The sequence below is a fragment of the Podarcis gaigeae genome (genome assembly GCF_964106915.1).
Source record: "Podarcis gaigeae genome assembly, chromosome: Z".
NCBI lineage: Eukaryota > Metazoa > Chordata > Lepidosauria > Squamata > Lacertidae > Podarcis > Podarcis gaigeae.
Window position 1 is genome coordinate 957286 of NC_139691.1, and position 26062 is coordinate 983347.

The window sequence follows — 26062 nt, forward strand, 5'->3', positions numbered from 1 at the left end:
CCCCAAAGGCTGGAGGGCCACGTTTGACTCCCATCATCCTTAGCTCCCAGGAGCAGTGGTCAGAGATGATGGGAACTGTAGTCCCTAAACTTTGCAGGACAAGTGGGTCAGGGATGATGGGAACTATAGTCCCTTAACCTTGTAGGACCAGTGGTCAGGGATGGGAATTGTAGTCTCCAAAAACTGGAGGGCCGGGGATGATGGGAAGTGTAGTCCCCCAACTGCTGGAGGACCACATTTGACTCCCATCATCCCTAGCTCCCAGGAGCAGTGGTCAGGGATGATGGGAATTGTAGTCCCTAAACTTTGCAGGACAAGTGGGTCAGGGATGATGGGAACTATAGTCCCTTAACCTTGTAGGACCAGTGGTCAGGGATGGGAATTGTAGTCTCCAAAAACTGGAGGGCCGGGGATGATAGGAATTGTAGTCCCCCAACTGCTGGAGGGCCACGTTTGACTCCCATCATCCCTAGCTCCCAGGAGCAGTGGTCAGGGATGATGGGAATTGTAGTCTCCAAACTGCTGGAGGGCCATGTTTGACTCCCATCATCCCTAGCTCCCAGGAGCAGTGGTCAGGGATGATGGGAATTGTAGTCCCCCAACTGCTGGAGGGCCACGTTTGACTCCCATCATCCCTAGCTCCCAGGAGCAGTGGTCAGGGATGATGGGAATTGTAGTCCCCCAACTGCTGCAGGGCCACGTTTGACTCCCATCATCCCTAGCTCCCAGGAGCAGTGGTCAGGGATGATGGGAATTGTAGTCCCCCAACTGCTGGAGGGCCACGTTTGACTCCCATCATCCCTAGCTCCCAGGACCAGTGGGTCAGGGATGATGGGAACTGTAGTCCCTAAACCTTGCAGGACAAGTGGGTCAGGGATGGGAATTGTAGTCTCCAAAAACTGGAGGGCCGGGGATGATGGGAATTGTAGTCTCCAAACTGCTGGAGGGCCACGTTTGACTCCCATCATCCCTAGCTCCCAGAAGCAGTGGTCAGGGATGATGGGAACTGTAGTCCCTAAACCTTACAGGACAAGTGGGTCAGGGATGATGGGAACTATAGTCCCTAAACCTTGTAGGACCAGTGGTCAGGGATGGGAATTGTAGTCTCCAAAAACTGGAGGGCCGGGGATGATGGGAATTGTAGTCCCCCAACTGCTGGAGGGCCACGTTTGACTCCCAATCATCCCTAGCTCCCAGGAGCAGTGGTCAGGGATGATGGGAATTGTAGTCCCCCAAAGGCTGGAGGGCCACGTTTGACTCCCATCATCCTTAGCTCCCAGGAGCAGTGGTCAGAGATGATGGGAACTGTAGTCCCTAAACTTTGCAGGACAAGTGGGTCAGGGATGATGGGAACTATAGTCCCTTAACCTTGTAGGACCAGTGGTCAGGGATGGGAATTGTAGTCTCCAAAAACTGGAGGGCCGGGGATGATGGGAAGTGTAGTCCCCCAACTGCTGGAGGACCACATTTGACTCCCATCATCCCTAGCTCCCAGGAGCAGTGGTCAGGGATGATGGGAATTGTAGTCCCCCAACTGCTGGAGGGCCACGTTTGACTCCCATCATCCCTAGCTCCCAGGAGCAGTGGTCAGGGATGATGGGAATTGTAGTCCCCCAACTGCTGGAGGGCCATGTTTGACTCCCATCATCCCTAGCTCACAGGAGCAGTGGGTCAGGGATGATGGGAAGTATAGTCCCTAAACCTTGCAGGACAAGTGGGTCAGGGATGATGGGAACTATAGTCCCTAAACCTTGTAGGACCAGTGGTCAGGGATGGGAATTGTAGTCTCCAAAAACTGGAGGGCCGGGGATGATGGGAATTGTAGTCTCCAAACTGCTGGAGGGCCACGTTTGACTCCCATCATCCCTAGCTCCCAGGACCAGTGGGTCAGGGATGATGGGAAGTATAGTCCCTAAACCTTGTAGGACCACATTTGACTCCCATCATCCCTAGCTCACAGGACCAGTGGTCAGGGATGATGGGAACTGTAGTCCCTAAACTTTGCAGGACAAGTGGGTCAGGGATGATGGGAACTATAGTCCCTTAACCTTGTAGGACCAGTGGTCAGGGATGGGAATTGTAGTCTCCAAAAACTGGAGGGCCGGGGATGATGGGAATTGTAGTCCCCCAACTGCTGGAGGGCCACGTTTGACTCCCATCATCCCTAGCTCCCAGGACCAGTGGGTCAGGGATGATGGGAATTGTAGTCCCCCAACTGCTGCAGGGCCACGTTTGACTCCCATCATCCCTAGCTCCCAGGAGCAGTGGTCAGGGATGATGGGAATTGTAGTCCCCCAACTGCTGGAGGGCCACGTTTGACTCCCATCATCCCTAGCTCCCAGGAGCAGTGGGTCAGGGATGATGGGAACTATAGTCCCTAAACCTTGTAGGACCAGTGGTCAGGGATGGGAATTGTAGTCTCCAAAAACTGGAGGGCCGGGGATGATGGGAATTGTAGTCTCCAAACTGCTGGAGGGCCACGTTTGACTCCCATCATCCCTAGCTCCCAGAAGCAGTGGTCAGGGATGATGGGAACTGTAGTCCCTAAACCTTACAGGACAAGTGGGTCAGGGATGATGGGAACTATAGTCCCTAAACCTTGTAGGACCAGTGGTCAGGGATGGGAATTGTAGTCTCCAAAACCTGGAGGGCCGGGGATGATGGGAATTGTAGTCCCCCAACTGCTGGAGGGCCACGTTTGACTCCCAATCATCCCTAGCTCCCAGGAGCAGTGGTCAGGGATGATGGGAATTGTAGTCCCCCAAAGGCTGGAGGGCCACGTTTGACTCCCATCATCCTTAGCTCCCAGGAGCAGTGGTCAGAGATGATGGGAACTGTAGTCCCTAAACTTTGCAGGACAAGTGGGTCAGGGATGATGGGAACTATAGTCCCTTAACCTTGTAGGACCAGTGGTCAGGGATGGGAATTGTAGTCTCCAAAAACTGGAGGGCCGGGGATGATGGGAATTGTAGTCCCCCAACTGCTGGAGGGCCACGTTTGACTCCCATCATCCCTAGCTCCCAGGAGCAGTGGTCAGGGATGATGGGAATTGTAGTCCCCCAACTGCTGGAGGGCCACGTTTGACTCCCATCATCCCTAGCTCCCAGGAGCAGTGGTCAGAGATGATGGGAACTGTAGTCCCTAAACCTTGCAGGACAAGTGGGTCAGGGATGATGGGAACTATAGTCCCTAAACCTTGTAGGACCAGTGGTCAGGGATGGGAATTGTAGTCTCCAAAAACTGGAGGGCCGGGGATGATGGGAATTGTAGTCTCCAAACTGCTGGAGGGCCACGTTTGACTCCCATCATCCCTAGCTCCCAGAAGCAGTGGTCAGGGATGATGGGAATTGTAGTCTCCAAACTGCTGGAGGGCCACGTTTGACTCCCATCATCCCTAGCTCCCAGGACCAGTGGTCAGGGATGATGGGAACTGTAGTCCCTAAACTTTGCAGGACAAGTGGGTCAGGGATGATGGGAACTATAGTCCCTTAACCTTGTAGGACCAGTGGTCAGGGATGGGAATTGTAGTCTCCAAAAACTGGAGGGCCGGGGATGATGGGAAGTGTAGTCCCCCAACTGCTGGAGGACCACATTTGACTCCCAATCATCCCCAGCTCCCAGGAGCAGTGGTCAGGGATGATGGGAATTGTAGTCCCCCAACTGCTGCAGGGCCACGTTTGACTCCCATCATCCCTAGCTCCCAGGACCAGTGGGTCAGGTATGATGGGAATTGTAGTCCCCAATCTCCTGGAGGGCCACGTTTGACTCCCAACATCCTTAGCTACCAGGAGCAGTGGTCAGGGATGATGGGAACTGTAGTCCCTAAACCTTGTAGGACCAGTGGTCAGGGATGGGAATTGTAGTCTCCAAAAACTGGAGGGCCGGGGATGATGGGAATTGTAGTCCCCAAACTGCTGGAGGGCCACGTTTGACTCCCATCATCCCTAGCTCCCAGGAGCAGTGGTCAGGGATGATGGGAACTGTAGTCCCCCAACTGCTGGAGGGCCATGTTTGACTGCCATCATCCTTAGCTTACAGGAGCAGTGGTCAGGGATGATGGGAATTGTAGTCCCTCAACTGCTGGAGGGCCATGTTTGACTCCCATCATCCCCAGCTCCCAGGACCAGTGGGTCAGGGATGATGGGAAGTATAGTCCCTAAACCTTGTAGGACAAGTGGGTCGGGGATGATGGGAACTATAGTCCCTAAACCTTGTAGGACCAGTGGTCAGGGATGGGAATTGTAGTCTCCAAAAACTGGAGGGCCGGGGATGATAGGAATTGTAGTCCCCCAACTGCTGGAGGGCCACGTTTGACTCCCATCATCCCTAGCTCCCAGGAGCAGTGGTCAGGGATGATGGGAATTGTAGTCTCCAAACTGCTGGAGGGCCACGTTTGACTCCCATCATCCCTAGCTCCCAGGAGCAGTGGTCAGGGATGATGGGAATTGTAGTCTCCAAACTGCTGGAGGGCCACGTTTGACTCCCATCATCCCTAGCTCCCAGGAGCAGTGGTCAGGGATGATGGGAATTGTAGTCTCCAAACTGCTGGAGGGCCACGTTTGACTCCCATCATCCCTAGCTCCCAGGAGCAGTGGTCAGGGATGATGGGAAGTGTAGTCCCCCAACTGCTGCAGGGCCACGTTTGACTCCCATCATCCCTAGCTCCCAGGAGCAGTGGTCAGGGATGATGGGAAGTGTAGTCCCCCAACTGCTGCAGGGCCACGTTTGACTCCCATCATCCCTAGCTCCCAGGAGCAGTGGTCAGGGATGATGGGAATTGTAGTCTCCAAACTGCTGGAGGGCCACGTTTGACTCCCATCATCCCTAGCTCACAGGAGCAGTGGTCAGGGATGATGGGAAGTGTAGTCCCCAAACTGCTGCAGGGCCACGTTTGACTCCCATCATCCCTAGCTCACAGGAGCAGTGGTCAGGGATGATGGGAACTGTAGTCCCTAAACCTTGCAGGACAAGTGGGTCAGGGATGATGGGAACTATAGTCCCTAAACCTTGTAGGACCAGTGGTCAGGGATGGGAATTGTAGTCTCCAAAAACTGGAGGGCCGGGGATGATGGGAATTGTAGTCCCCAAACGGCTGGAGGGCCACGTTTGACTCCCATCATCCCTACCTCCCAGGACCAGTGGGTTAGGGATGATGGGAATTGTAGTCTCCAAACTGCTGCAGGGCCACGTTTGACTCCCATCATCCCTAGCTCCCAGGAGCAGTGGTCAGGGATGATGGGAATTGTAGTCCCCCAACTGCTGGAGGGCCATGTTTGACTCCCATCATCCTTAGCTCCCAGGACCAGTGGGTCAGGTATGATGGGAATTGTAGTCCCCCAACTGCTGGAGGGCCACGTTTAACTGCCATCATCCCTAGCTCCCAGGAGCAGTGGTCAGGTATGATGGGAATTGTTGTCCCCCAACTGCTGGAGGGCCATGTTTGACTCCCATCATCCTTAGCTCCCAGGAGCAGTGGTCAGGGATGATGGGAATTGTAGTCCCCCAACTGCTGGAGGGCCACGTTTAACTGCCATCATCCCTAGCTCACAGGAGAAGTGGTCAGGGATGATGGGAATTGTAGTCTCCAAACTGCTGCAGAGCCACGTTTGACTGCCATCATCCCTAGCTCACAGGAGCAGTGGTCAGGGATGATGGGAACTGTAGTCCCTAAACCTTGCAGGACCAGTGGTCAGGGATGGGAATTGTAGTCTCCAAAAACTGGAGGGCCGGGGATGATGGGAATTGTAGTCTCCAAACTGCTGGAGGGCCACGTTTGACTCCCATCATCCCTAGCTCCCAGGGGCAGTGGTCAGGGATGATGGGAATTGTAGTCTCCAAACTGCTGGAGGGCCACGTTTGACTCCCATCATCCCTAGCTCCCAGGACAGGGATGATGGGAATTGTAGTCCCAAAACATCCCCAAGTCTGGCCATCATTGGTATAGGGTTATATATTGATTCAATCAAACAATCAATCATGGCATGGAATGGTGGAAGGTCTGGACCCCCCCCTTCCATTTCCTGTGCCCCCTTCCCCTCCCTCTTAACCCCCGCCTTGCCTCTTCCAGCAGATCTGTCGAGCTGAACGGATTTGCCGCACTCAGGGATCCATACCTGGGGGGCCCTGGGCCCGCCCCCTACCAATACCTCCCGCACCTTCAGAGCTGCCCGGCGCACTCGGCCCTGCTGCCCCCGCCCCCTCGGAGCCTCGACCCCCAGGCCCCCGCTCTCCTCATCAGCCAGCTGGTCTCGGCCGAGGACCTGGACCCCCTCGGCACCCCCATGCTCATCGAAGACGGGTGAGTGACACCCCCCTTTCTGCCTGCTGGTGGCCCCCTCATAGCGGCACAATGGGGAGCCTTGCCACACGGGGCGAGGGGGCAAAGCCGCTTCTGGCGAACCAGAGCAGTGCACGGAAACGCCATTTACCTTCCCTCCGTAGCGGGACCTATCGATCCACTTTGAATGTGCTTTAAAACCGCTAGGTTGGTGGAAGCAGGGACTGAGCGACGGACGCTTGCCCCGTGACGGGGATTCGAACTGACCGCCCTAGGCTCAGTGGTTTAAGCCACAGTGCCACCCGCGTCCTTTAAAAAATGCAAAGCAGACCCGTGAAAAAGAAACCCATGGAGGGGTGGTATTAAACGGTGCGAAGGCAACCGGCACTCGCTTTGGTCCTCTATCCACTCTCCCTCCCGCAGGTACAAAGTGACCCAGTCGGAGCTCTTTGCGCTGCTGTGCCGCCTGGCCGATGAGCTCCTTTTCCGCCAGATCGCCTGGGTCAAGAAGTTGCCCTTCTTTGGCGAGCTGTCCATCAAGGACTACACCTGTCTCCTGGGCTCCACCTGGCAGGAGCTGGCCCTCCTCTCCTCGCTGACCGTCTATGGCAACCAGATTTTCGGAGACCTGGCTGACGTCACTGCCAAGTACTCCCCGTCCGACGAGGAGCTCCACAGGTGAGGCTGATGGGGGGGGGGGGGGAAGACAGTCGTGGAACTGAGAAATGTCACAGAAACATTACCTTTACAGAACGTTACGTTACGGAAGCACCTCTTACATCTCACTTCTTAGAAGCTAAATGTAAGGCAGTGGATTTCAAATGTTTGATCATTTATAAACCTCAAACTCCTGAGATAAATGCAGATATTTTGAGAAAGAAATTGCTACAGAAAGAAACATATTGGATTTTTAGATTTGGTTCCTTAATTCCGTCAGGTCTCAATTCTTATATCGACTTTCGTTCCTTCTTGTAATAATTTCTTACAGCTCTATTTAATATTATTCTGGTTATTCTTTACAAATCTTAGCAATCCCACCCTTTGTTTGAACTAGATGGTCTGTCCCTTTAAAAATTCTTTTGCCTTACAGTATAAAAACCTGTGATTGGAAACTCTCTTTATCAGTCTTTAACATCAGCAGCCAGGAGCTTTTCATCCCTGTTTTTGAGTTTGTTTGAAACTTACAGCTTATCTCTTATTCTTTTGTAAGTTTTTATTAAAACCCTTTTGTAAAGGCAATACTAGAATTTTTATAACCGAGTCCTCAATTTCTTATTACTACTGCTTGGCTCTCTAAAATGGGGCTATGTATAAAACTTGTCACTGAGGTTTTCCTACCTTTTTTGTAAACTCAGGGAAGCATTTCAGCCCTGCTCTTTGTATGAAATCATTTAAGGTTTATAATTTCTTTATATCCTTCTGAGGAAACTGATTAGTTCAGTGAAATGAGTTTTTGTAGCCGGCATCTCATTAAGTCTTTGTTTAATTCTAGGTTATTTTTTCCCTTTAACTTGATTTTTGTTATTTAATCTAACTTCATAGTCGGCTACTTCTAGTTTCAGGGATTTTCACGGCATTTCATTTGTTTTTTTGCGGAACTGAGAAATGGCACAAAACAAACGAAATGCCGTGAAAAACCCCAAAACGAGAAGTGACCTGCTAGAAACATTGCCTTGCAGAAATAAACTAAATAATAAAAAAATTGGGCAAAATTAGAAAAACCCTAAAATTGAACAAAGCCTTAACGGGATACCGGCTACAAAACCTCGTTTCGCTGAATGATTCCGTTTCCTCAGAAGGAAAAGGAAAAATCATAAACTTTTAAGTGACCCAAATTCAAAAAAAGGGGTAAACCCCCCCCCAAACTCTGAAGTATTATAATCCTAGTTCGACCTAGGTAAAGCAAAACACAGTAATAAAGGATTGAGGACTCAAAAAGTACGGTTTCCAATACTGAATTTACAGAAAAGCTGAATGGCAAGTTTTAAGCAAAGCCCAGCTTGAAGAAAGCACAGTACAGTAATAAAGGTTAATTCTAGTGCTGCTTTTAAAAACCCCCGAAATGGCACAAATTCAAAGAAAGGAATACAAGATAAAGCCGTTTTAGATTTTAAACAGACTCAAGAACGGGGCTGAAACGCTCCTATGGTCTAGATGTTACTGCTGATATTGAAGACTAATATCGGGTGTTTCCTATCACAGGTTTATATAATATAGGGTGGAATTTTTTTTTTAACAAGACAGGCCATATTGTTGAAACAATGGGTGGGATTAGTAAAAATTTGAAAAATAATAATAACAAAAATGATATTGAATGGAGTTGTAGAAAATTATAGGTTCAAAAATACAAGAATAGTTTTGACTTGGTGCTGGCATTCGAGTGATAAAGGAACTAAAGGTGGACAACAATTAAGGATTTATTATGTTTTCAGAACGGTTTGGAAAATTGATATAGAAAGGTTTATTGTTTGGTGTACATACGGTTGTGAGATAAAATATACACAAAGGGACTTGATGGGAAGTCATAGTTGAAGAAAGGGTTTTGTAAAATAAAAGGGGGGAAATATTTCCTTTCGTTGTTATCATTGTGTGTGTGTGTGTGTGTGTACGTGTACATATGTGTGTTTTCGTATGGAAGGTTTCGTATGGAAGGTTGGGAGGTAGATAACAAGATAAATGGTGTTTCTTGCTTGGCAGGGGGTTGGACTCGATGGCCCTTGTGGTCTCTTCCAACTCTATGATTCTATGATTCTAAGTAGGCAACTCAATATTGATGTACGTCATTTTTATTTCTTAAATTATATTTAGTGGTGGTATGGTTGTCTTGTTTTTGGTAACAGAAAATCATTTGATAGAAATTATTTTTTTTAAAAGAAAAAATTATAAAAACGAACTAAAGTCAGTCTAAGCATTGAGACCTGCCCCGTCTCGTTTTGGGTCCGGCGTCGCGTCAGGACGCCTCCCGGAAAAGTCTCGCCAATAATCCGAAAATAGCCCCCTGTGTTGTAATATGGACGAGCCAAACAAAATAATGCAACGTGATGGCTAATAACAACGGCGCTAAACGCTATTTATAGGCAGAAATTGCAAATGGCAAAGTCTCTAAATCTTCTTCACCAACGTGAGTATTTTCGGCGGTCAGTTTTCTTTATGGTCCAGCTCTCACTTCCATACATCACTACTGGGAAAACCATAGTTTTAACTATACGGACCTTTGTTGGCAAGGTGATGTCTCTGCTTTTAAAGATGCTGTCTAGGTTTGTCATTGTTTTTCTCCCAAGAAGCAGGCATCTTTTAATTTCGTGACTGCTGTCACCATTTGCAGTGATCATGGAGCCCAAGAAAGTCAAATCTCTCACTGCCTCCATTTCTTCCCCTTCTATTTGCCAGGAGGTGATGGGCCCAGTGGCCGGGATCTTAGTATTTTTGATGTTGAACTTCAGACCATATTTTGCGCTTTCCTCTTTCACCCTCATTAAAAGGTTCTTTAACTCCTCCTCACTTTCTGCCATCAAAGTTGTGTCATCTGCATACCTGAGGTTGTTGATATTTCTTCCGGCTTGGGCTTCTTCCAGTCCAGCCTTTGCGTGATGAATTCTGTATATAACTTAAATAAGCAGGGAGACAATGTACAGCCTGGTTGTACTCCTTTTCCAATTTTTTTTTATTTTTTAAAATCATTTTTATTAAGTTCCCCATTTTAACCATCCAATCAAATTGTGTTGTTCTTGTTCTTGTTGTTGAGTCGTGTCTGACTCTTTGTGACCCCCTGGACCAGAGCACACCAGGCACTCCTGTCTTCCACTGCCTCCTGCAGTTTGGTCAAACTCATGCTGGTAGCCTCGAGAACACTGTCCCACCATCTCCTCCTCTGTCGTCCCCTTCTCCTTGCGCCCTCCATCATTCCCAACATCAGGGTCTTTTCCAGGGAGTCTTCTCTTCTCCTGAGGTGAGAGAAGGGAGAGGTGCTGCGCAGAGAGGGAGAAGGTGCAGCGCTCTTCAACGAAGCTGGAGAAGGAACAGAAGGAGACCCTTCTGTTCCTCCTCCGGCTTTCAGGACAGGCGTGTCGCTGCGAAGCCAAGGAGCCTGCATTCGCTCCATAGGACGCACACACATTTCCCCTTCATTTTTGGAGGGAAAAAAGTGCGTCCTATAGAGCGAAAAATACGGTATCTCTCGCTTGGACTACTGCAATTTGCTCTATGTGGGGCTACCTTTGAAGATGACCCAGAAACTACAACTAATCCAGAATGCGGCAGCCACATTGGTGACTGGGAGTGGCCACCGAGACCACATAACACCGGTCTTGAAAGACCTTCATTGGTTCCTGGTACATTTCCAAGCACAATTCAAAGTGTTGGTGCTGACCTTTAAAGCCCTAAACGGTCTCAGTCCTGTATACCTGAAGGAGCGTCTCCACCCCCATCGTTTAGCCGAACACTAAGGTCCAGCTCTGAAGGCTTTCTGGCAGTTCCCTCACTGCACTCTCATCAGATGTCCAAGAGAAAAATAACTGCCAGTCTTTTAGAAGACATCTGAAGGCAGCCCTGTTTAGGGAAGCTTTTAACGTTCAATCGGTTATTATATTTTAGTGTTTTGTTGGAAGCCGCCCAGAGTGGCTGGGGAAACCCAGCCAGATGGGTGGGGTGTAAATAATAAATTATTATTATATTATTATTATTCAAATCAATCTTGATTACATTCTGAGACCTGACAAATGGTTACAAAGTGATGCACAATTCAGACAGCTTGCCTCCAGGTTAAACAAGCGTTTTGTTCAAAAGATTGAGACCATTGGTTCTTGCAACCACCGATAAAAACTTTGCCACTGCTAATGTTCTAGCGTTTGTCCGGTCTTCCAATAGGAACCTGACATAGTGAGCCTCTGATTTTCCCGGGAAAGGTACCAGCAAGGGTGATATCAGTTCAGCTTGCTCATATTTCGCACAGTGCAGCAAAATATGTTTCATAGAGTTGATGTCTTGAGCACACGAGCAAAGTCTGTCCTGGTAGGGAACTCCTCTCAACCTGCCATCCAAACACTGCAGAAGGAAAGATGTTTAATCTGGCTTTGGTGAAAAGCCTACTGTAATTTGGGTACTGTCAGGTTTTTAATGCAAGATGTTAACTTAAAGACATGACCATCTTGTACTCCTACTGCCAGCAGACTACAGACGGCGTGTGATCGAGATCGCCTGTCACTGTGTGCATGATCCCATAAGCTTTGCTTTAACGTCTTTAGGGTGCCTTTATAACCCAGATGATGATGATGATTTATTTGTTGAATTTAATGCCGTCCTATACCTGGAGGTCTCATGGTGGTCCTGGAACGGATAGTTCCTGGAGGGCTCGCCTGATGCCAAACGCCCTCCCTCCCTGCCCGCCTCCCCTCTACAGGTTCAGCGAAGAAGGGATGGAGGTGATGGAACGGCTTATCTACCTGTACCGCAAGTTTAGCCAGCTCAAGGTCAGCAAGGAGGAATACGCCTGCATGAAAGCCATCAATTTCCTCAACCAAGGTGAGCCTCCACAGGAGAGACGCCCTGCCTCTTTTTTTATTTGCATTTTCAAAAAACAGGAATAGTGTTTTTTTTTTTTTTTTTTTATTATTATTATTATTATTATTATTATTAATATTATTATTATTATTATTATTATTATTGTACTTCAGGTTACATACACTTCAGGTTACAGACGTTCAGGTTACAGACTCTGCTAACCCAAAAATAGTGCTTCAGGTTAAGAACTTTGCTTCAGGATGAGAACAGAAATTGTGCTCCGGCGGCAGCGGGATGCCCCATTAGCTAAAGTGGCGCTTCAGGTTAAGAACAGTTTCAGGTTAAGAATGTACCTCCGGAATGAATTAAGTACTTAACCCGAGGTACCACTGTATTATTATTATTATTATTATTATTATTATTATTATTATCATCATCATCAACGGAATTTATATACCGCCTTACACCCAGCGGTCTAAGGGTGGTTCACAGAAAACTCCCCTCCCTCTGCCCCACTTCCAAGTTCCTACCAGGTAAGCCCCGTAGAGTGCAGTGGGGCTTACCTGTGGGTAAGTGTGCGTATGATTTGAAGCATGGCCTCCCATTAGTCCACTTTGCCTGTGCAGAAGGGATCTGCTTCATCCCATACTTTGGGGTCCCAGGCGGAACAACAGACCCACATGGACTGTCTCCCTCCTGAACCTTACGGAAGGGCAGGTGTGCGCGTGAGAGTGGAGCCACTTCTGTGCTCAGCCCTCAGCTGAGAGTTGATCCGGGACCTCACTTGGGCTGGGGAATCCGAGTTCGAATCCCTTTCCAAAAGGTAAAGGGACCCCTGACCATTCGGTCCAGTCACGGACAACTGGGGTTGCGTGCTGATCTTGCTCTATAGGCCATGGGAGCCAGCATACAGCTTCCGGGTATGTGGCCAGAAGGACTAAGCCGCTTCTGGCGAACCGGAGCAGGGCACGGAAACACCGTTTACCTTCCCACCAGAGTGGTACCTACTCATCTACTTGCACTTTTGACGTGCTTTTGAACCTCTAGGTTGGCAGGAGCAGGGACCGAGCAACAGGAGCTCACCCCGTCGCGGGGATTCGAACCACCGACCTTCTGAGCAGCAAGCCCTAGGCTCAGTGGTTTAGACCAGGCATAGGCAAACTTGGCCCTCCAGATGTTTGGAGACTACAATTCCCATTATCCCTGACCACTGGTCCAGCTAGTTAGGGGTGATGGGAGTTTAGTCCCAAAACATCTGGAAGGCCGAGTTTGCCTATGCCTGGTTTAGACCACGGCGTCACCCGCGTCCCTACAACTTCCCTTCCACACTTTTCCTGTTCTCTTTCCGACCATCCCATTTGTTACCGAATCAATATTATCAATTTCAACTTGGCTGGATATACACAAAGCCTGCTAAGCTACGTTATTTGTCTGTGCTGGTTCTTGAAATAGTACATGAACATTATCCATTCCTTCTTAGATTCCTTGTCTTCGTTTTCTATTACCCTGTTCATCAACAGGTTCAAACATTTTACACTGCCATTCCTCCTTAGTGGGTACTAGATTTGTGCCAATCTTCTCTTCCTCTTCTTCTTTGGTGATCCCTCGTAGCCGAGTAAGATTGTCTTCCGTAAACATTGTTTTAACAATGAGTCCGTAAGTGACTGTGGAGGCCAGTTCTGGATCCACACCTCCTTCCACAGTGGGGACATAGGTTTCCGGGCGGGAGTTGATCCCGGTGAGGGTTTGCCAGGCGTGCCTTCCTCTTAGCATGTTTCTCCCTTGTGTCCTGAGTTCGAGTTTCTTCAAAGCCCATGACACCTTTGGTAAAGGCTGTTCTCCAACTGGAGCGCTCGCAGGCCAGTGTTTCTTAATTGTCAGTGTTTATACTACATTTTTTTAGATTGGCCTTGAGACAGTCTTTGGACCTCTTTTGTTGACCACCAGCTTTACGCTTTCCATTAGTTTGGAATAGATTAGTTGCTTTGGAAGACAATCATTAGGCGTCCTCACAACAAGACCGGTCCAACGAAGTTGATGTTGAAAAATCATTGCTTCAACTCTGGTGATATTTGCTTCTTCTAGTACATCAATATTAATTTGCCTGTCTTCCCAAGTGATGTGTAAACATTTTTGGAGACACTGTTTATGGAATCTTTTTTTTTTAAAATGAATATTTATTAGCATTTTCAAAAACCACACAAAAACAAAAATAGACAAAAAATAACAAAAATACAAAAATACAAAACTTAAAAACAATTAAAAACACATAAAATTTCAATTACTTATTTTCTTTTAACTTGTTTCTCAGACCTCCTCACACCTCCCCTTCTTGTATTCCAATTTAAATTATCAGCTCAGCAAGTCCTTAACTTATTTCTCCACTTTAACCTAATGATTTATTCTAACATGTTGTTATTTTACTTTTCTTCTTTCTTCCATTTCCTCAATTTATTTTGCAAACCTTATTTTCATTTAATTTAGACCATTTTAAAAACCAGTTTTAACTTATCCAAACTTCAACATCAATACTTATACCTCATTATTCATTCTTAAATATTTTTCCTAAAGTCGACCAAAATTTCCCTTCCACGACTTTCCCAATTTCCGTACAAATAGCAGAACCAAATAAAACCAGAACAAATTATAATTATATACCCTTTGGATTCCCAGGCTCCACCCCCCCTTTTCCCGGTTTCAGTCCCCAACAAATGTCCATCAGTCTCAATATACTGTTTAGCCTGGAGATCTCACATCCGAGGCTCTTAATTCTCTCTCAATTCCTCTCTGCCGGTCTTTTTGATTGTCCTTAATGTTAAACCCCAAATCTCGGAGAGGCTCCGGCCCAACAGGATCCATGTTTCTTCCAGCCAGACCTCCATATTTAAAGATAAAGCCTATGGGGTACTCCACATCTTGTTTCATACTCCTTTCAAGTCCAAATGTCCCCAGAGCTCCAACTTCCACCTTAATCAAATTTATAATCCTTCGATCTTCAGATCTCCACATAAGGAGATCTCTCAGTTCTCCACTCTCCAATTCAGGCCAGACTTTCCACATCAGATTTTTATTTTCCTTTATTGCCATCATGTCAGGCCTCAAAGTACAACTCTCCTTTAACATCTGCAAAATTACAGCTCCTCCTTCCTTTTCTTTAGGGGCAACATATGTCTCCTTCTCCATATTCTCAAAACTCTCAAGTTTCTCTATTTGTCCAATTGAATAGGCTTCCTGTTTCAAATCCTTATCAGATTCAACAATGTTATTTACTGTTAAGTCCAGAGTTGTAACATTTGTAGCCAAAACATCGATTTGGTCTTGTAACTTTCCCAAGAGAACAAATACTCTGTCCAATTCAGCCTGGATTTTCCCTCCTCCAGCCATTCCTGTAATGTCACTAAACCCCTCTAGGGGGATTTTAGTTCTTTAATATTCCTTTCAGCTCAAGTCCAAAAATCAAGTTATTTTGTATCAGCCCTTCCTTATTTTCAACAAATTGTAACAAATATAACCAGCAGAAGCAACAAAAGCAGGGTTCTCTTTTCCTGTCTTGACAGCTAACTTGACAGCTGTCAAACTCTTCAGTATTTCATCAACAGGCTCTCTCACGGGACGCTCCCGGGTCCGGGGGGTGGGTGTGAAACTTCAGCTCCCAAAATTAATATTTTATCCTCCAATAAGAATTCTTGTAATGTCAAACTGTGAAGTTAAGGTCTTTTACAAAAAAGAAAGAAAAAATTCTCTCGACCTTAGCTAGCAGGTCCTTTGCTTTAAGTTATTTACAAAGAGGGGGGGAACTTCCTTTTCAACCCTTCCCCGCTCGTTCCTAATTCAGCAAATTTTTCCTTTAAAGTTCCAATTTTCGTACTACTCACGGGTTGTTGCTTTAGAGTCCAATTGTTCAAAGGAAAAAGTCAGCGCTCTCTGACAATAGCTTGCGGCTTCACTCCGCAGAAGAAGCAGTACTCTCAGCACCGCGCCGCACCCCGTCCCCGTTCCGAAGCCTTTAAAAAAGGCTCCTTCGCAGATTGGGGGGGTGCAAATGGTGCCCGCCGAGTCACCACGCTCACACGCTTCCGCGCCTGTGATTTTTAAGGGTCCCCGCGTCGCCGCAGCGGCAAGACCCGATCCTGCAGAGCCGACTCCCTCCGGAGCTCGGAGGGAATCCGCCATTAATCGATGGCGCTAACCCGGAAGTCTCCACTGTTTATGGAATCTTTCAAGGAGTTGGAGATGGTGTTTATAGGTGGTCCATGTTTCACAAGCATTTGGTAAGGTTGGTAGTACAATAGCTTTGTAAACAAGCATTTTGGTTTCCCTGCGAATGTCTCAGTCCTGAAACACTCTGCACTTCAATCGGGAGAAAGCCGTACTTGCAGAGCTCAAGCGATTCTGGATTTTGCCATCAATGTTGGCCCTTGTGGAAAGATAACTGCCTAGGTAGGAGAAGTGATCAACATTTTCCAATGTTACACCATTGAGTTGGATTTGTGGCACTGCAGAGGGGTTATTTTGTTCTTGTTGGTGCAGCACTTTGGTTTTTTGGATGTTGAGTGATAGGCCAAGCCTTTCGTAAGCTTCTGCAAAGATATTTAGGATCGTTTGGAGGTCATCCTCTGAGCGTGCACACACTACGTTCTAGCTGCAGCAGAGGCATATAGTAGTACAGTAAACCCTTTCGGTTTTTTTTGGGGGGGGGCCTCCATTGTTACTGTCCCCCATCTCAAAGTCTTTTGGGGAAAGTATCTTTTTCAATTCATTATTGCAAACTCACACCTGCCAGCCAAAGTCACTGGCTGCTGCCAAAAGAAAGCAGATCTTCAAACGAGGTAAAACTTAATCCAAAACTTGAGAACATTAAATTAGGATTAATTAAAAATTGGGGAGGAAATGGAAGGTGAAAAAAGGAAGTCAACTTCCGTTCTCTGAGGACAAGCGCTGCAGATTGCAGTTTGTGAACAGGAGAGGGAAATTAATTACGGACTCTGGGTGGCTCTTTTTAGTTACAGGTAGGTAGCCGTGCTGGGCTGCCGTAGTCGAAACAAAATAAAAAAATTCCTTCCGGGAGCACGTTAGAGACCAGCTAAGTTTGTTATTGGCATGAGCTTTCGTGTGCATGCACACTTCTTCAAAAACATTCTTCAGGGGTTTTTTTTGTTAATCTTTTTGCTGCATGTTCTGATGTTTAAAAACTTTCCAGCTCAGTGGGTTTAATGGACTTAATCTGAACTTCATTTTTATTCTCCTTTGAGACATATTTACTAACCGATTAGTTCAATCGGAGGAGGAGAGAGAGACAATAGAACATATTTTTTTTGACATTTCTGCGAATCTGGTGGGTGTTAAAGACCATCTGGGATCTGCCCCGAGACCTCCAGGCATAGGGTGGCAAATGAAAAAAATAATCTGTGGGCCGTTGTTGTGTTTTCTTTGATCGCGTAACAAGGCGTAAAATTCATATCCCCCCCTCCCATAATTCATAAACAATATTGTGACCTCCTCTCCCTCGCTCAGCCTGTGCGCCCGGTGTCTCTGGAACGGACATTGTAGGAACTGCAGCCCCTGTTCCCTTCGAGCGGAGCTGGGACCGGCCCTTGGCAGCTGGAATTGGGAACGCCCCACCACAAACTTCTCTTTCTCTTTTTAATGTGATTTTAATAAAATTTTCTGTTACACATTTTCAGCTAAACATTTTACATACTTAAGATCTCAGTGACTTCTCTTCTTTGCTTTCAGTGTTTCATTCCATATCTTAGATCCCTGCATATTTTACAGAAAATATACCCATCAGTTTTCCATTATTTACATCCATCCAAACTTATTTACACTGTTGAATTTATCTTAATGCAGACAGCATTTTCAGCTACACACCGTTATTTTCCGTATATTTCCCATATATTCAGTAAATGTTGTCCAATCTTCTTTAAGTATAAACTCTTTCTGTTCCCTTATTCTATATGTTAAGTCTACAAGTTGTGCATATTCTGTCAACTGAAGTTGCCAATCTCCTTTGGTTGGCATCTTGCTCATTTTCCATTTTTGGGCTAACAAAACATGGGCCGCAGCAGTAGCATATGTAAATATCCTTTTCTGACACCTGGGAATTTCAGTCTGAATTATCCCCAACAGAAAGGACTCTGGTTTTGGGGGTTAAAGTAATTTTAAACATGTTTTTCAATTAATTATAAATCATTTCCCAATACCCTTTTATGGCCTCGTACTTTTCGCTCCTTCTGTGGGACTATGGGCCAACTCCTTTCGCTGTCCGCACAGACAGGAGAAAACAGGATTATCAGCCCTCTTGCTCTCCTCCTGCCAGCTGGAGACATTGTGGGGCTGGCCAGACACGTCCATAAAGGTGTGGGGGTCTGTTGGGAGCACCTGCTCTTGGCTCTGGGGGGAGGCAGGGGGTTTCCTTTCCTCCCTCCCACCTACTGCTGCTGCTGCTACTACTTGCCCTTACTCTCCTGCGTTCGGCGCAGCCTGGCCCATGGGGGATTTCCGCAGAGTCAGATTTGCTTCACGGCCTCGCATACAAAGCCAGCGGACAGGCGGCGTTTCAGCAGCCGCACAGTGGGAAGGGCTGCCTGCCTGGGCCCAGCGAAGCGGCTGCCAGTTGGGTTCCTCCTCTTTGCCTCCAGCTTGCGAGTGGAGCCCCGGGTTTCCTTTGTGGTGGATTCAGAATACAAGACCCGCATATCGACTTTACTTGGCCCCTCCCAAGGTCTCTCTTCCCCCTTTAGCTGGGCTCCAGATCCCAGCATCTGCTGGCTACACTGGCTGGTGCTCAGGGGAGTCAGGAGTCCGGCAGCCGTTGAAGGTCCCAGGCTCCTCTGGTCCAGGCTGTCCGCGATTTGGTCTCAGCTCCTGGAGGAGCTGCCCCATGGCCAACCAAGAGAAACTGCTCTTGGGACTTGCTTCTGGGGCCCTTCCTCTCCTCTTCGGCCCCTGCACCTTTTATCGGCATCGTGGCAGTTGGTGGGGAGTGGGGACAGGACGGGGCGGTTGTTCCTGCCCCACTCGTCACAAGCGTGGTTTCTTCTGCTCAGATATCCGAGGCCTGACAAACACCTCCCAGCTGGAGCAGCTGAACAAGAGGTGTTGGTACGTCTGCCAAGATTTCATGGAGTACAAGTACCCGCACCAGCCGAACCGGTTCCCAGATCTGATGATGTGTTTGCCGGAGATCCGATACATTGCAGGTGACACTCTCTCGGTGGTTGTTCTGGTTCCACTCCTCGTGAAGCTTGGAGGGAGACGCTTCTCTGCCTCTCTCTGGCTGCGTTGCCAGCGTGTGGGAGCCTCCTTCCCACCTTCAGAAGTGCAGTCCAGGACAGCTGGGGGGCAGCTCCAAGGGAGGCAGGGAGGTTGCTGAAACAGACTAGTAGCTCACCTAGTCCCTCATCCTGGAGGCCGTGGGGCCAACTAGATGCACACCATGGGAAACCCAGAAGCAGGAGTGCAAGAGCCCTCTCCCCCTGGGGGCAGAGGTGGAGCATAGCCACCCTGAAGGCAGCAGTGTTTCTGAATAGCAGCTGCTGGGAGCTGCGGGAGGAGAGAGTGCTGTGGGTTTGCCTTTGGGGTGTCTGCTTGGCCCCTGGGAGAGCAACCTGCTGGACTCTGGTGGGCCCCGTGAGGCTGACCTGGCAGGGCTCTTTCATGCCGCCTTCGACACGGGGCAGCTAACCAAGATTGTGTTCTTGTCTTGACAGGGAAAATGGTGAACGTCCCGTTGGAGCAGCTGCCTCTCCTCTTTAAGGCTGTTCTGCACTCCTGCAAGGCCAGCGTGAGCAAAGAGTGAGCAGCCACCTCTTCCCCCCTCCCTCAGGAGTAAGAGGAGGAGGAGGAGGAGGAGGCACATGCAGTTGATGGAATGGCTGCAGCTGGGCAGTGGGTAGCCTTGCTATTGCGGCAGGAATCTTTGTGGGGTTGGTCGCTTGGTTTCCTCTATTCTTCTTGTTCTTTTTACTATTTTCCTATGATATTTATTTCACGACAAAGTTGAATGTATGATCTTCAACCCCGTGCACAGCATTCCGTCCGAATGCAGCCATTGAGTCCTCTCACAGTTTACAGAATGTGAAGATGTGTGTTAACCGTGTTTTTTAGGCTTAGACCTCTTTTATTTTACCAGGGCTGGAGGCTGGGGCCGATGACTTAAGACTACCTCAAGGAGAAGGTGCTGGGCTCCTCTCTTTCTGTGGGACCTGCACCCAAAGTGTTTGTTCTGTTGGGGCAGTCGGCCGTTCCTTGGAGGCTGGAATCTGCTCTCCCCTAGAGAAGTGCCAAGTGCTGTGGCTGCCCCCCTCCTCCCCCCCTCAATTGGCTGCCCACAGAGCACCTCAAATACACACCCCACCTGCTTGAGGTCCCTCTTGGCACTCCAGACCCATTAACCCCTCACTTTACCACAAAAAGGCAAGGTTGCAAGGATGATGGCTGAGTCTCAGCGGGTGAGATGGCAGCCCCTTCCTCACGCAGTCTGAGGGGTCTGCTCTAGACTTTCCCTCTCCCTGCCCGCCACCTGTGAAAGAAAGCTGGGACAAGCAGGGAGGCAGCCTTCAAAGGGGAAATGAGTTTCCGGTTCCCTCTGGACACCCCTTCAAACTCTCATTCTTAGCCTTCAGAAAGGGGCCCTGGCAAGACTCTCCAGGTTGTGATTGGTCTTTGCATGGTGGGAGGCTCTCTCCCCTATTCACACTCAGTGGGCTCTCCAGTTCCCAGAGGCCCCTCCTCCTCCTCCTCCTCCACCCATGTCACACTCCTTCTTAGCTCCATGCTTCACAGATGCTCACAGCAAGAGAGGCTTCTCTGTGAGTGTCTTCCTCTAAGGCCTTCAGGCTGGGGGTGGGAGCCCCACACACTGGCTAATGGCTGCAGTTGGCAGACACAATCAGAGGCTGCAAAGGACTGGCCTGAATTAGCCCATCTCACCTGTTCAGCCCGTCTCATAAGCACACGCAGAGGCAGTCCCAGTGTTGCTGCCACTGTCAACGCCCCCCCAACCTTGCAGTTTGCTGCCCCCCACTGCACCCTGTTTAAATTTGGAGGCTTGGCATATTTCTAGGGGAGATCCTGATCCAGGTTGGCCTGGGAAGCGCAAGTGGGAAATGCGACTGCAGACTGAGCATCAGGGAAACTCGCAGGCCCCTCCCCACTGCCAGCCCCGCCTAGAGCTCCTTTGGACCATTGGCATTTGCTTTGTGGGTGGGGGGGAATGTCACCCACAGGGCTCGCTCTCTTTGCTTAACTTCCCCATACTCAACGCTGCTGTTGCTGGTTCCAGCAAGGTGAAACGGGTAAAGGGCCCTGCTGCAGCCAGCGCTCTGTGGCTTTTTGTGCATCACAGACCGGTGTCACTGCCCTTTTGCTTTTCCCATTGGTCCAAGTAGCATTTGTAACCCCCCCTCCCCGCCACTTTGGAAAGCCTTCTGCTTTGACACGATATACCTCAAGGGGCGGTGGGGGCGTGCAAGTGCTGCGTTCCCTATCTGCCCTTCTGTCTGTCTGCCTGTATGTTGTCTGTGTCGCAAAACTAGAAAGTGCTGCCTGCCAGGACATTGGTGTTATTTTTGTGTTTTGTGTTTTGTGTTTTGTTTCGGGGGGGGGGGGGGAGAGCTGTCCACAATACCTCTGATTGACCCATTCATTACCTTCTGGTTTGCTCCTTTTACGTAGCAGAGATTCTATACATTGCACAAGACTGCGGAGTCTCTGACTCGACATTTCATAGAAACCTCACAGATCTGTGGCCATGGGATTTTTCAGCTCTGCTGCCCCCACACCCCCTCCCCTCCTGCATATATTTCAAAGGTGACTTGACTCAGGAAGGAGAGAGGCATTGCAGCCTGTGCAGGAGGGGGGGCTGTGTGAGAGGACGCTCCGCTGGCCATTGTGTAAGCCCCCCCCCCCCATTTTGCCTCCGCATTCACAGCATCCCTCCATTGAGACACAAAAGCCTCTGCTGATCTCTGGGAGCAGGGAGAGCCAGGCTGAATCCGGGCGCAAGCCAAAGGCTAATGCAGTGAGCCAGAAGGTAACTCATTGGGCTGTCATTAATGCCTCCCGCAACCAAGCCCGCTGACGGCTTGTTTGGTTTTGAAACAGGGTAAAGTGAATGTAATGCTTTGCGGACTCAGGTATTATGTGAAGAAAATAGGAACTGTAGCTTAGAGACGTAGGGACCGTAGGTCACTCACTTAGATGGATTTGTGAATTTGGTTTGAAGGACACTGTACAAAGGTTGGAATTCTCTTTTTGTGCTATCTTTTGTTCAATGGTCATTTTGCAAAAACAAAAGACGGAACTGTATAATAACGTGCTCAATGCTGTGTGGGAGAGGAGGGGGAGAGGAGAGCTCTGCTATTTCTGGTTTCTCCCCTGCTGGGGCCCAGCAGCCCACCTGCCACAGGGAGATCTCTGCTGCAGTTTCTCTGGGCTTTTTTTTTTAGCATGATTGATTGGTTGAGTTTATTTGTTTGCTGCTTTTCCGCAGCGAACTGAGCCCAAAGCGGCCTACAGTATACCAAATATACTGAAATAAAGAGCATATCAGTAAAGAACCCAAAATGACAATAGTCCCAGCAATTTGGCAAACGCAGAATAAATTCAATATTACTCCCCCCCCCCCCCAATACCTAGGCTTATTAAGTACACAAAGACAAAATAGAAATGGAAGTTTACTGGCAGTAAAGTTTCTTACTGCTCTTCCAAGAAGCCTGGCTTAATGCAGTCTGGAGGTGAGGGGCAGATTGCATAGAGCTGGCTCCCACCACCTTACTCCAGAGGAGGCTGGCAGCAGCAAAGGCCAAATGTCAGGGAGGGCAGTGATGGCAAGTCTCTCCCCCGGCTTCCTGGAAGTACCAGTTGCTGGTGCAGGTCTCCCTGCATGTTTCCAGCCTATTGCCACTCATTTGGAAATAGAGAGTGGACTATTAAGTCCCTCCCCCCCTCCTGTACATGAGCACCCCAAGAAAAGCCACCAGGGGCCACAGCAGCTGCTGCAGAACCAGGCTGACCGCAGCACAAGCTTCTTGGGCCCACTGTGGCCAGGAAGACCCCCCAAAGGCCGCCCAGTTGCTGTTCTCCTCCTCCTCTCCCCCTTCTTTCCCCAGCTGAGCAGGGAGGCTTGGAATTCCCCTTTTGCCATTCAGTGGCAGTCCTTCAAACCAACCTTTCATTTTGTTTTTGCTTTGTTGCTGTTTATAAACTTGAACTACTTTTTACCTTAAAAAAATTATTTTATTTCTAAATAGGAAAACAACCAAAAAAAGGGGTGGGGTGGAGGGGGACCCATCAACGCCCCCCACCCCCCACCCATCACTGCGCTGCCACCGCCTGCTCCCCGCCCCTTGCCTCTGCAGCGGTGACTCTGGGGAGACCCAGGTGGCAGTGGCCTTGCCCTCTTCCTCAGGCTTGGACATGGCGGGAGGGGAAGAGGGTGGGGGTGGCAGCTGAAGTCCAGCGCGGATATTTTTGTATCTCAGATGATACCAGTCCAAAGCGATGCTCCATCTTGCAGCAGCAGCAGCAGCAGCCTGAGGGGCTTCTCTGGGTTCTCTGTGCGCCCTTTGTGCCGCACGCAGAAGCTCAGGGATATGTATTTAAACTGAACCCAGGGAAACCCCCCTGCTGCCCCTGCCCCAGCAGGAGGGGGCTCTCTTTGCCCAGGCCTGCTTGGGGCCTTGCGCCCCCCTGGCATCGCCTGGGGAAGGAGCCCCCGTCTGGACTTGAACCCGCCACGCTCGGGGCACCCATTGACCTCAACTGAGCCGCCTTTGCGATAGATGCATTCTTTCTTTCTTTCTTTCTTTAAGTATGAAAATGTTTTGTACTAGTTTGTTGATAACATTATTGACTCAGTTTCCATAACAAAACTACCTCTTGTGTGACATCCTGTTTATCATCTCAAAGGGATTGTGCTGGGGAAAAGAAACAAAAAGAAAAGAAATCCCCCCTCCCCCACTTTGGAAAAAACCTAAAATAACCCTGCTTCCTCTTTGTACATGTTTCTGAGTGGAGATGCAACAGCGTTTTTTTTTTTGGGTGGGGGGAGATGCTGCTTTGTCAACTTCTCTAGAGATTCTCCATTCCTCATTGCTGCTGCAGGAGAATTATTTGCCCCCCTCCCCCCTTGGGGCTGCGTGAGAAGGAGGTAGCAGGATGCATGGGGGGGGGGGAATGAAGGGAAGGGACACCTGGAATCTGGAGCAGAGTTGTTAGAGAAGAGGCCATGCGGTGCCCCCAGACGCAAGACCACCCTGCCCTCTGCAGCAGCACGTGGAGAGGGGGTGCTCTTGCCCAAGGCTGCAGGCCCCCCTCCCACCCTACACACCCATGGCTCCTGCCACCTCCTTCTCCCTACCCTGCTGACGTTTAGACCTGCATCACCATTCCCCCCCCCCCGCCATGGGCATCCTGGGACTCTCCCAGCCGGAGGGAGGGAGGGAGGGGCTGCGATGCCTGCAGCCGTTCTCCCTACAATCCCGTGTAATAAATCGGGGGAGCAGGGTGTCACTGCAACATAACAAATAGTGAATGTTTAGCTGTTATGTTTCAACATGCCTGGAGCTGGAGCATCTGCACTGCAGGGACGCCACTTGCCCGGCGGCGCCTCCTGCCTCAGGAGGTGTTGACAGCAACAGTGTTCTGACCGGGTGTAGTTTTGGCCATGTGGCAGGTGGGGCCCTGGCGCCCCTCGCTTTCACCCAGCAGCCTCGGCTCCAAAGTTCTACTCTGTGACTTGACTACCTGTGGAAATGTGACCAATAAGTGTTAAACGCATGTTTAGCAAGTGTTAGATCTTTGAACTAATAAATGTGAAACGGTTCTGCACTGCTTGACTCTTGAGTGTCCTTTCTTTTGCTTGCTTGCTTGCTTCCGTGTCCCACAGGTGCTCTCTCCACACGCGCGCGCACACACACCTCTACCTGGCAGTCAGTGTATTAGGGGAGGGGGTGCTTGGAGCAGGGGGTCTCTGCAGGCGTGAGGCTGAAGGAGCTTCCACCAGTGCTGGCAGGACGCATCTCTGGCAAGCTGCCTTTGCCCCTGGCGGTGCCTGCACAGCGGAGCACAGCAGGGTAAGGGGAGGCCAGAGAAAGGGAAGCATGCCTTCCACCCAGTCCCTTTGGACGGGGCTGGCCCCCCTTTCTCCTGGCTATCCAGATCTCAGCCCAGGCTTTGATGGCAAGGTGTTAGGAATGAGCAGCAGGTGAAAGAAGGAGCGGGCTATTTTAGCCCCTCTTGCCTTGATAGCTGCCAAGCAGCCAGAAATCCCCCCCCCCCTTTTACAAAAAGCCCAATGTGCAAGCAAACCTAACTGAAAAAAACAGCCTTGACTGCAGAGGGAAAGGAGAGATCAGTTAAAGATATCTTGTTTTTGATGAGAGAGCGGCAAGCCGTGAGGAGGAACGTGGTATTTTTAGATTTCTATGCATCCTGGAGTGCGTACATCAGGGCCCGTTCAGCCGGGAACAGGCGGCACACTCACAAAGCCATTGTGTGCCTCTGTGTGTGCGTCTGCCTGCCACGCTGAGATGGTGTGGCAGCGTCACCGAAGTGAGCAGCTGCTGCTCTCCCCCCCCCCCTGTGTCCGTGGGCTGCGCTGCCTCTCTGTGCCTTTCCCTGTTGCTTAGCGCTTCTGGATTGGCCTAGTTAATGGACCACATAAATGCATTTGGGCTCCCTTTATTCCTTTCAAAGCAGCCAGAGTATGAAAATCCCTGCTTGCTGCCAGCTGGGTCTGTGGCCCTACCCAGGAATTAAATGTGCCTTTGTTTTGCTAACACTCCAGGCCTCACATTCCCTCCACCCTGCTCTTTGGAATTAAGTTTAGCCTCAGCACATAGGAAGCTGCCGTTGCACCTTCTGTGCTGACTTGCGGCAGGCAAGGTAGTTAAGCAGGTGCCTCTCCCTGTCCTGCACGCAGAGGCTTCTGACTAGGTGAGCAACACACTCCCCTCCTGTGGCTTCCAGCAACTTGTAGTCAGAGGCATCGCTGCCTCCAACCGGTGGTAGAGGAGAGCCATTCTGGCTAGGAGCCATTGATGGCCCCCTCCTCCTCCGTGAATTTTTCTGTTCTTCCTTAAAGCTTCCCCAAGTTGATGGCCATTGCCGCCTCCTGTAGGAGCAAATTCCATAATTCCCATGCAAGTCTGTGGTCCTAAGTCAGACTTCCATGGTTTCACAGCACATACTCCCTCCCAGAAGACCAGCCAGCAATCTTCAGGCCAACCCCAGGCTACAAATCGGCAGCCTGGCCTCCAGGTTGAGGGTGGTTGTGCTGTG

At 49.4% G+C, this 26062-nt stretch overlaps 1 protein-coding gene across 7 annotated transcripts in view; it reads left to right on the forward strand.

Moving 5' to 3' along the window:
• The window catches only part of NR6A1 (nuclear receptor subfamily 6 group A member 1), a 65613-nt gene that overhangs the window by 36585 nt on the left and 2966 nt on the right, over nucleotides 1-26062 (forward strand). For 2 of the 7 annotated variants that reach the window (XM_083721788.1, XM_083721783.1), the window contains exons 8-12: nucleotides 6068-6298; nucleotides 6701-6955; nucleotides 11676-11797; nucleotides 18826-18978; nucleotides 19489-19573. In XM_083721788.1, coding sequence (XP_083577914.1) covers nucleotides 6068-6298; nucleotides 6701-6955; nucleotides 11676-11797; nucleotides 18826-18978; nucleotides 19489-19573 — 846 coding nt within the window. Of the gene's footprint in view, nucleotides 1-6067; nucleotides 6299-6700; nucleotides 6956-11675; nucleotides 11798-18825; nucleotides 18979-19488; nucleotides 24611-26062 lie in introns of those variants that run through there. The other 5 variants (XM_083721786.1, XM_083721784.1, XM_083721787.1 and 2 more) reach the window with 3 other exon arrangements.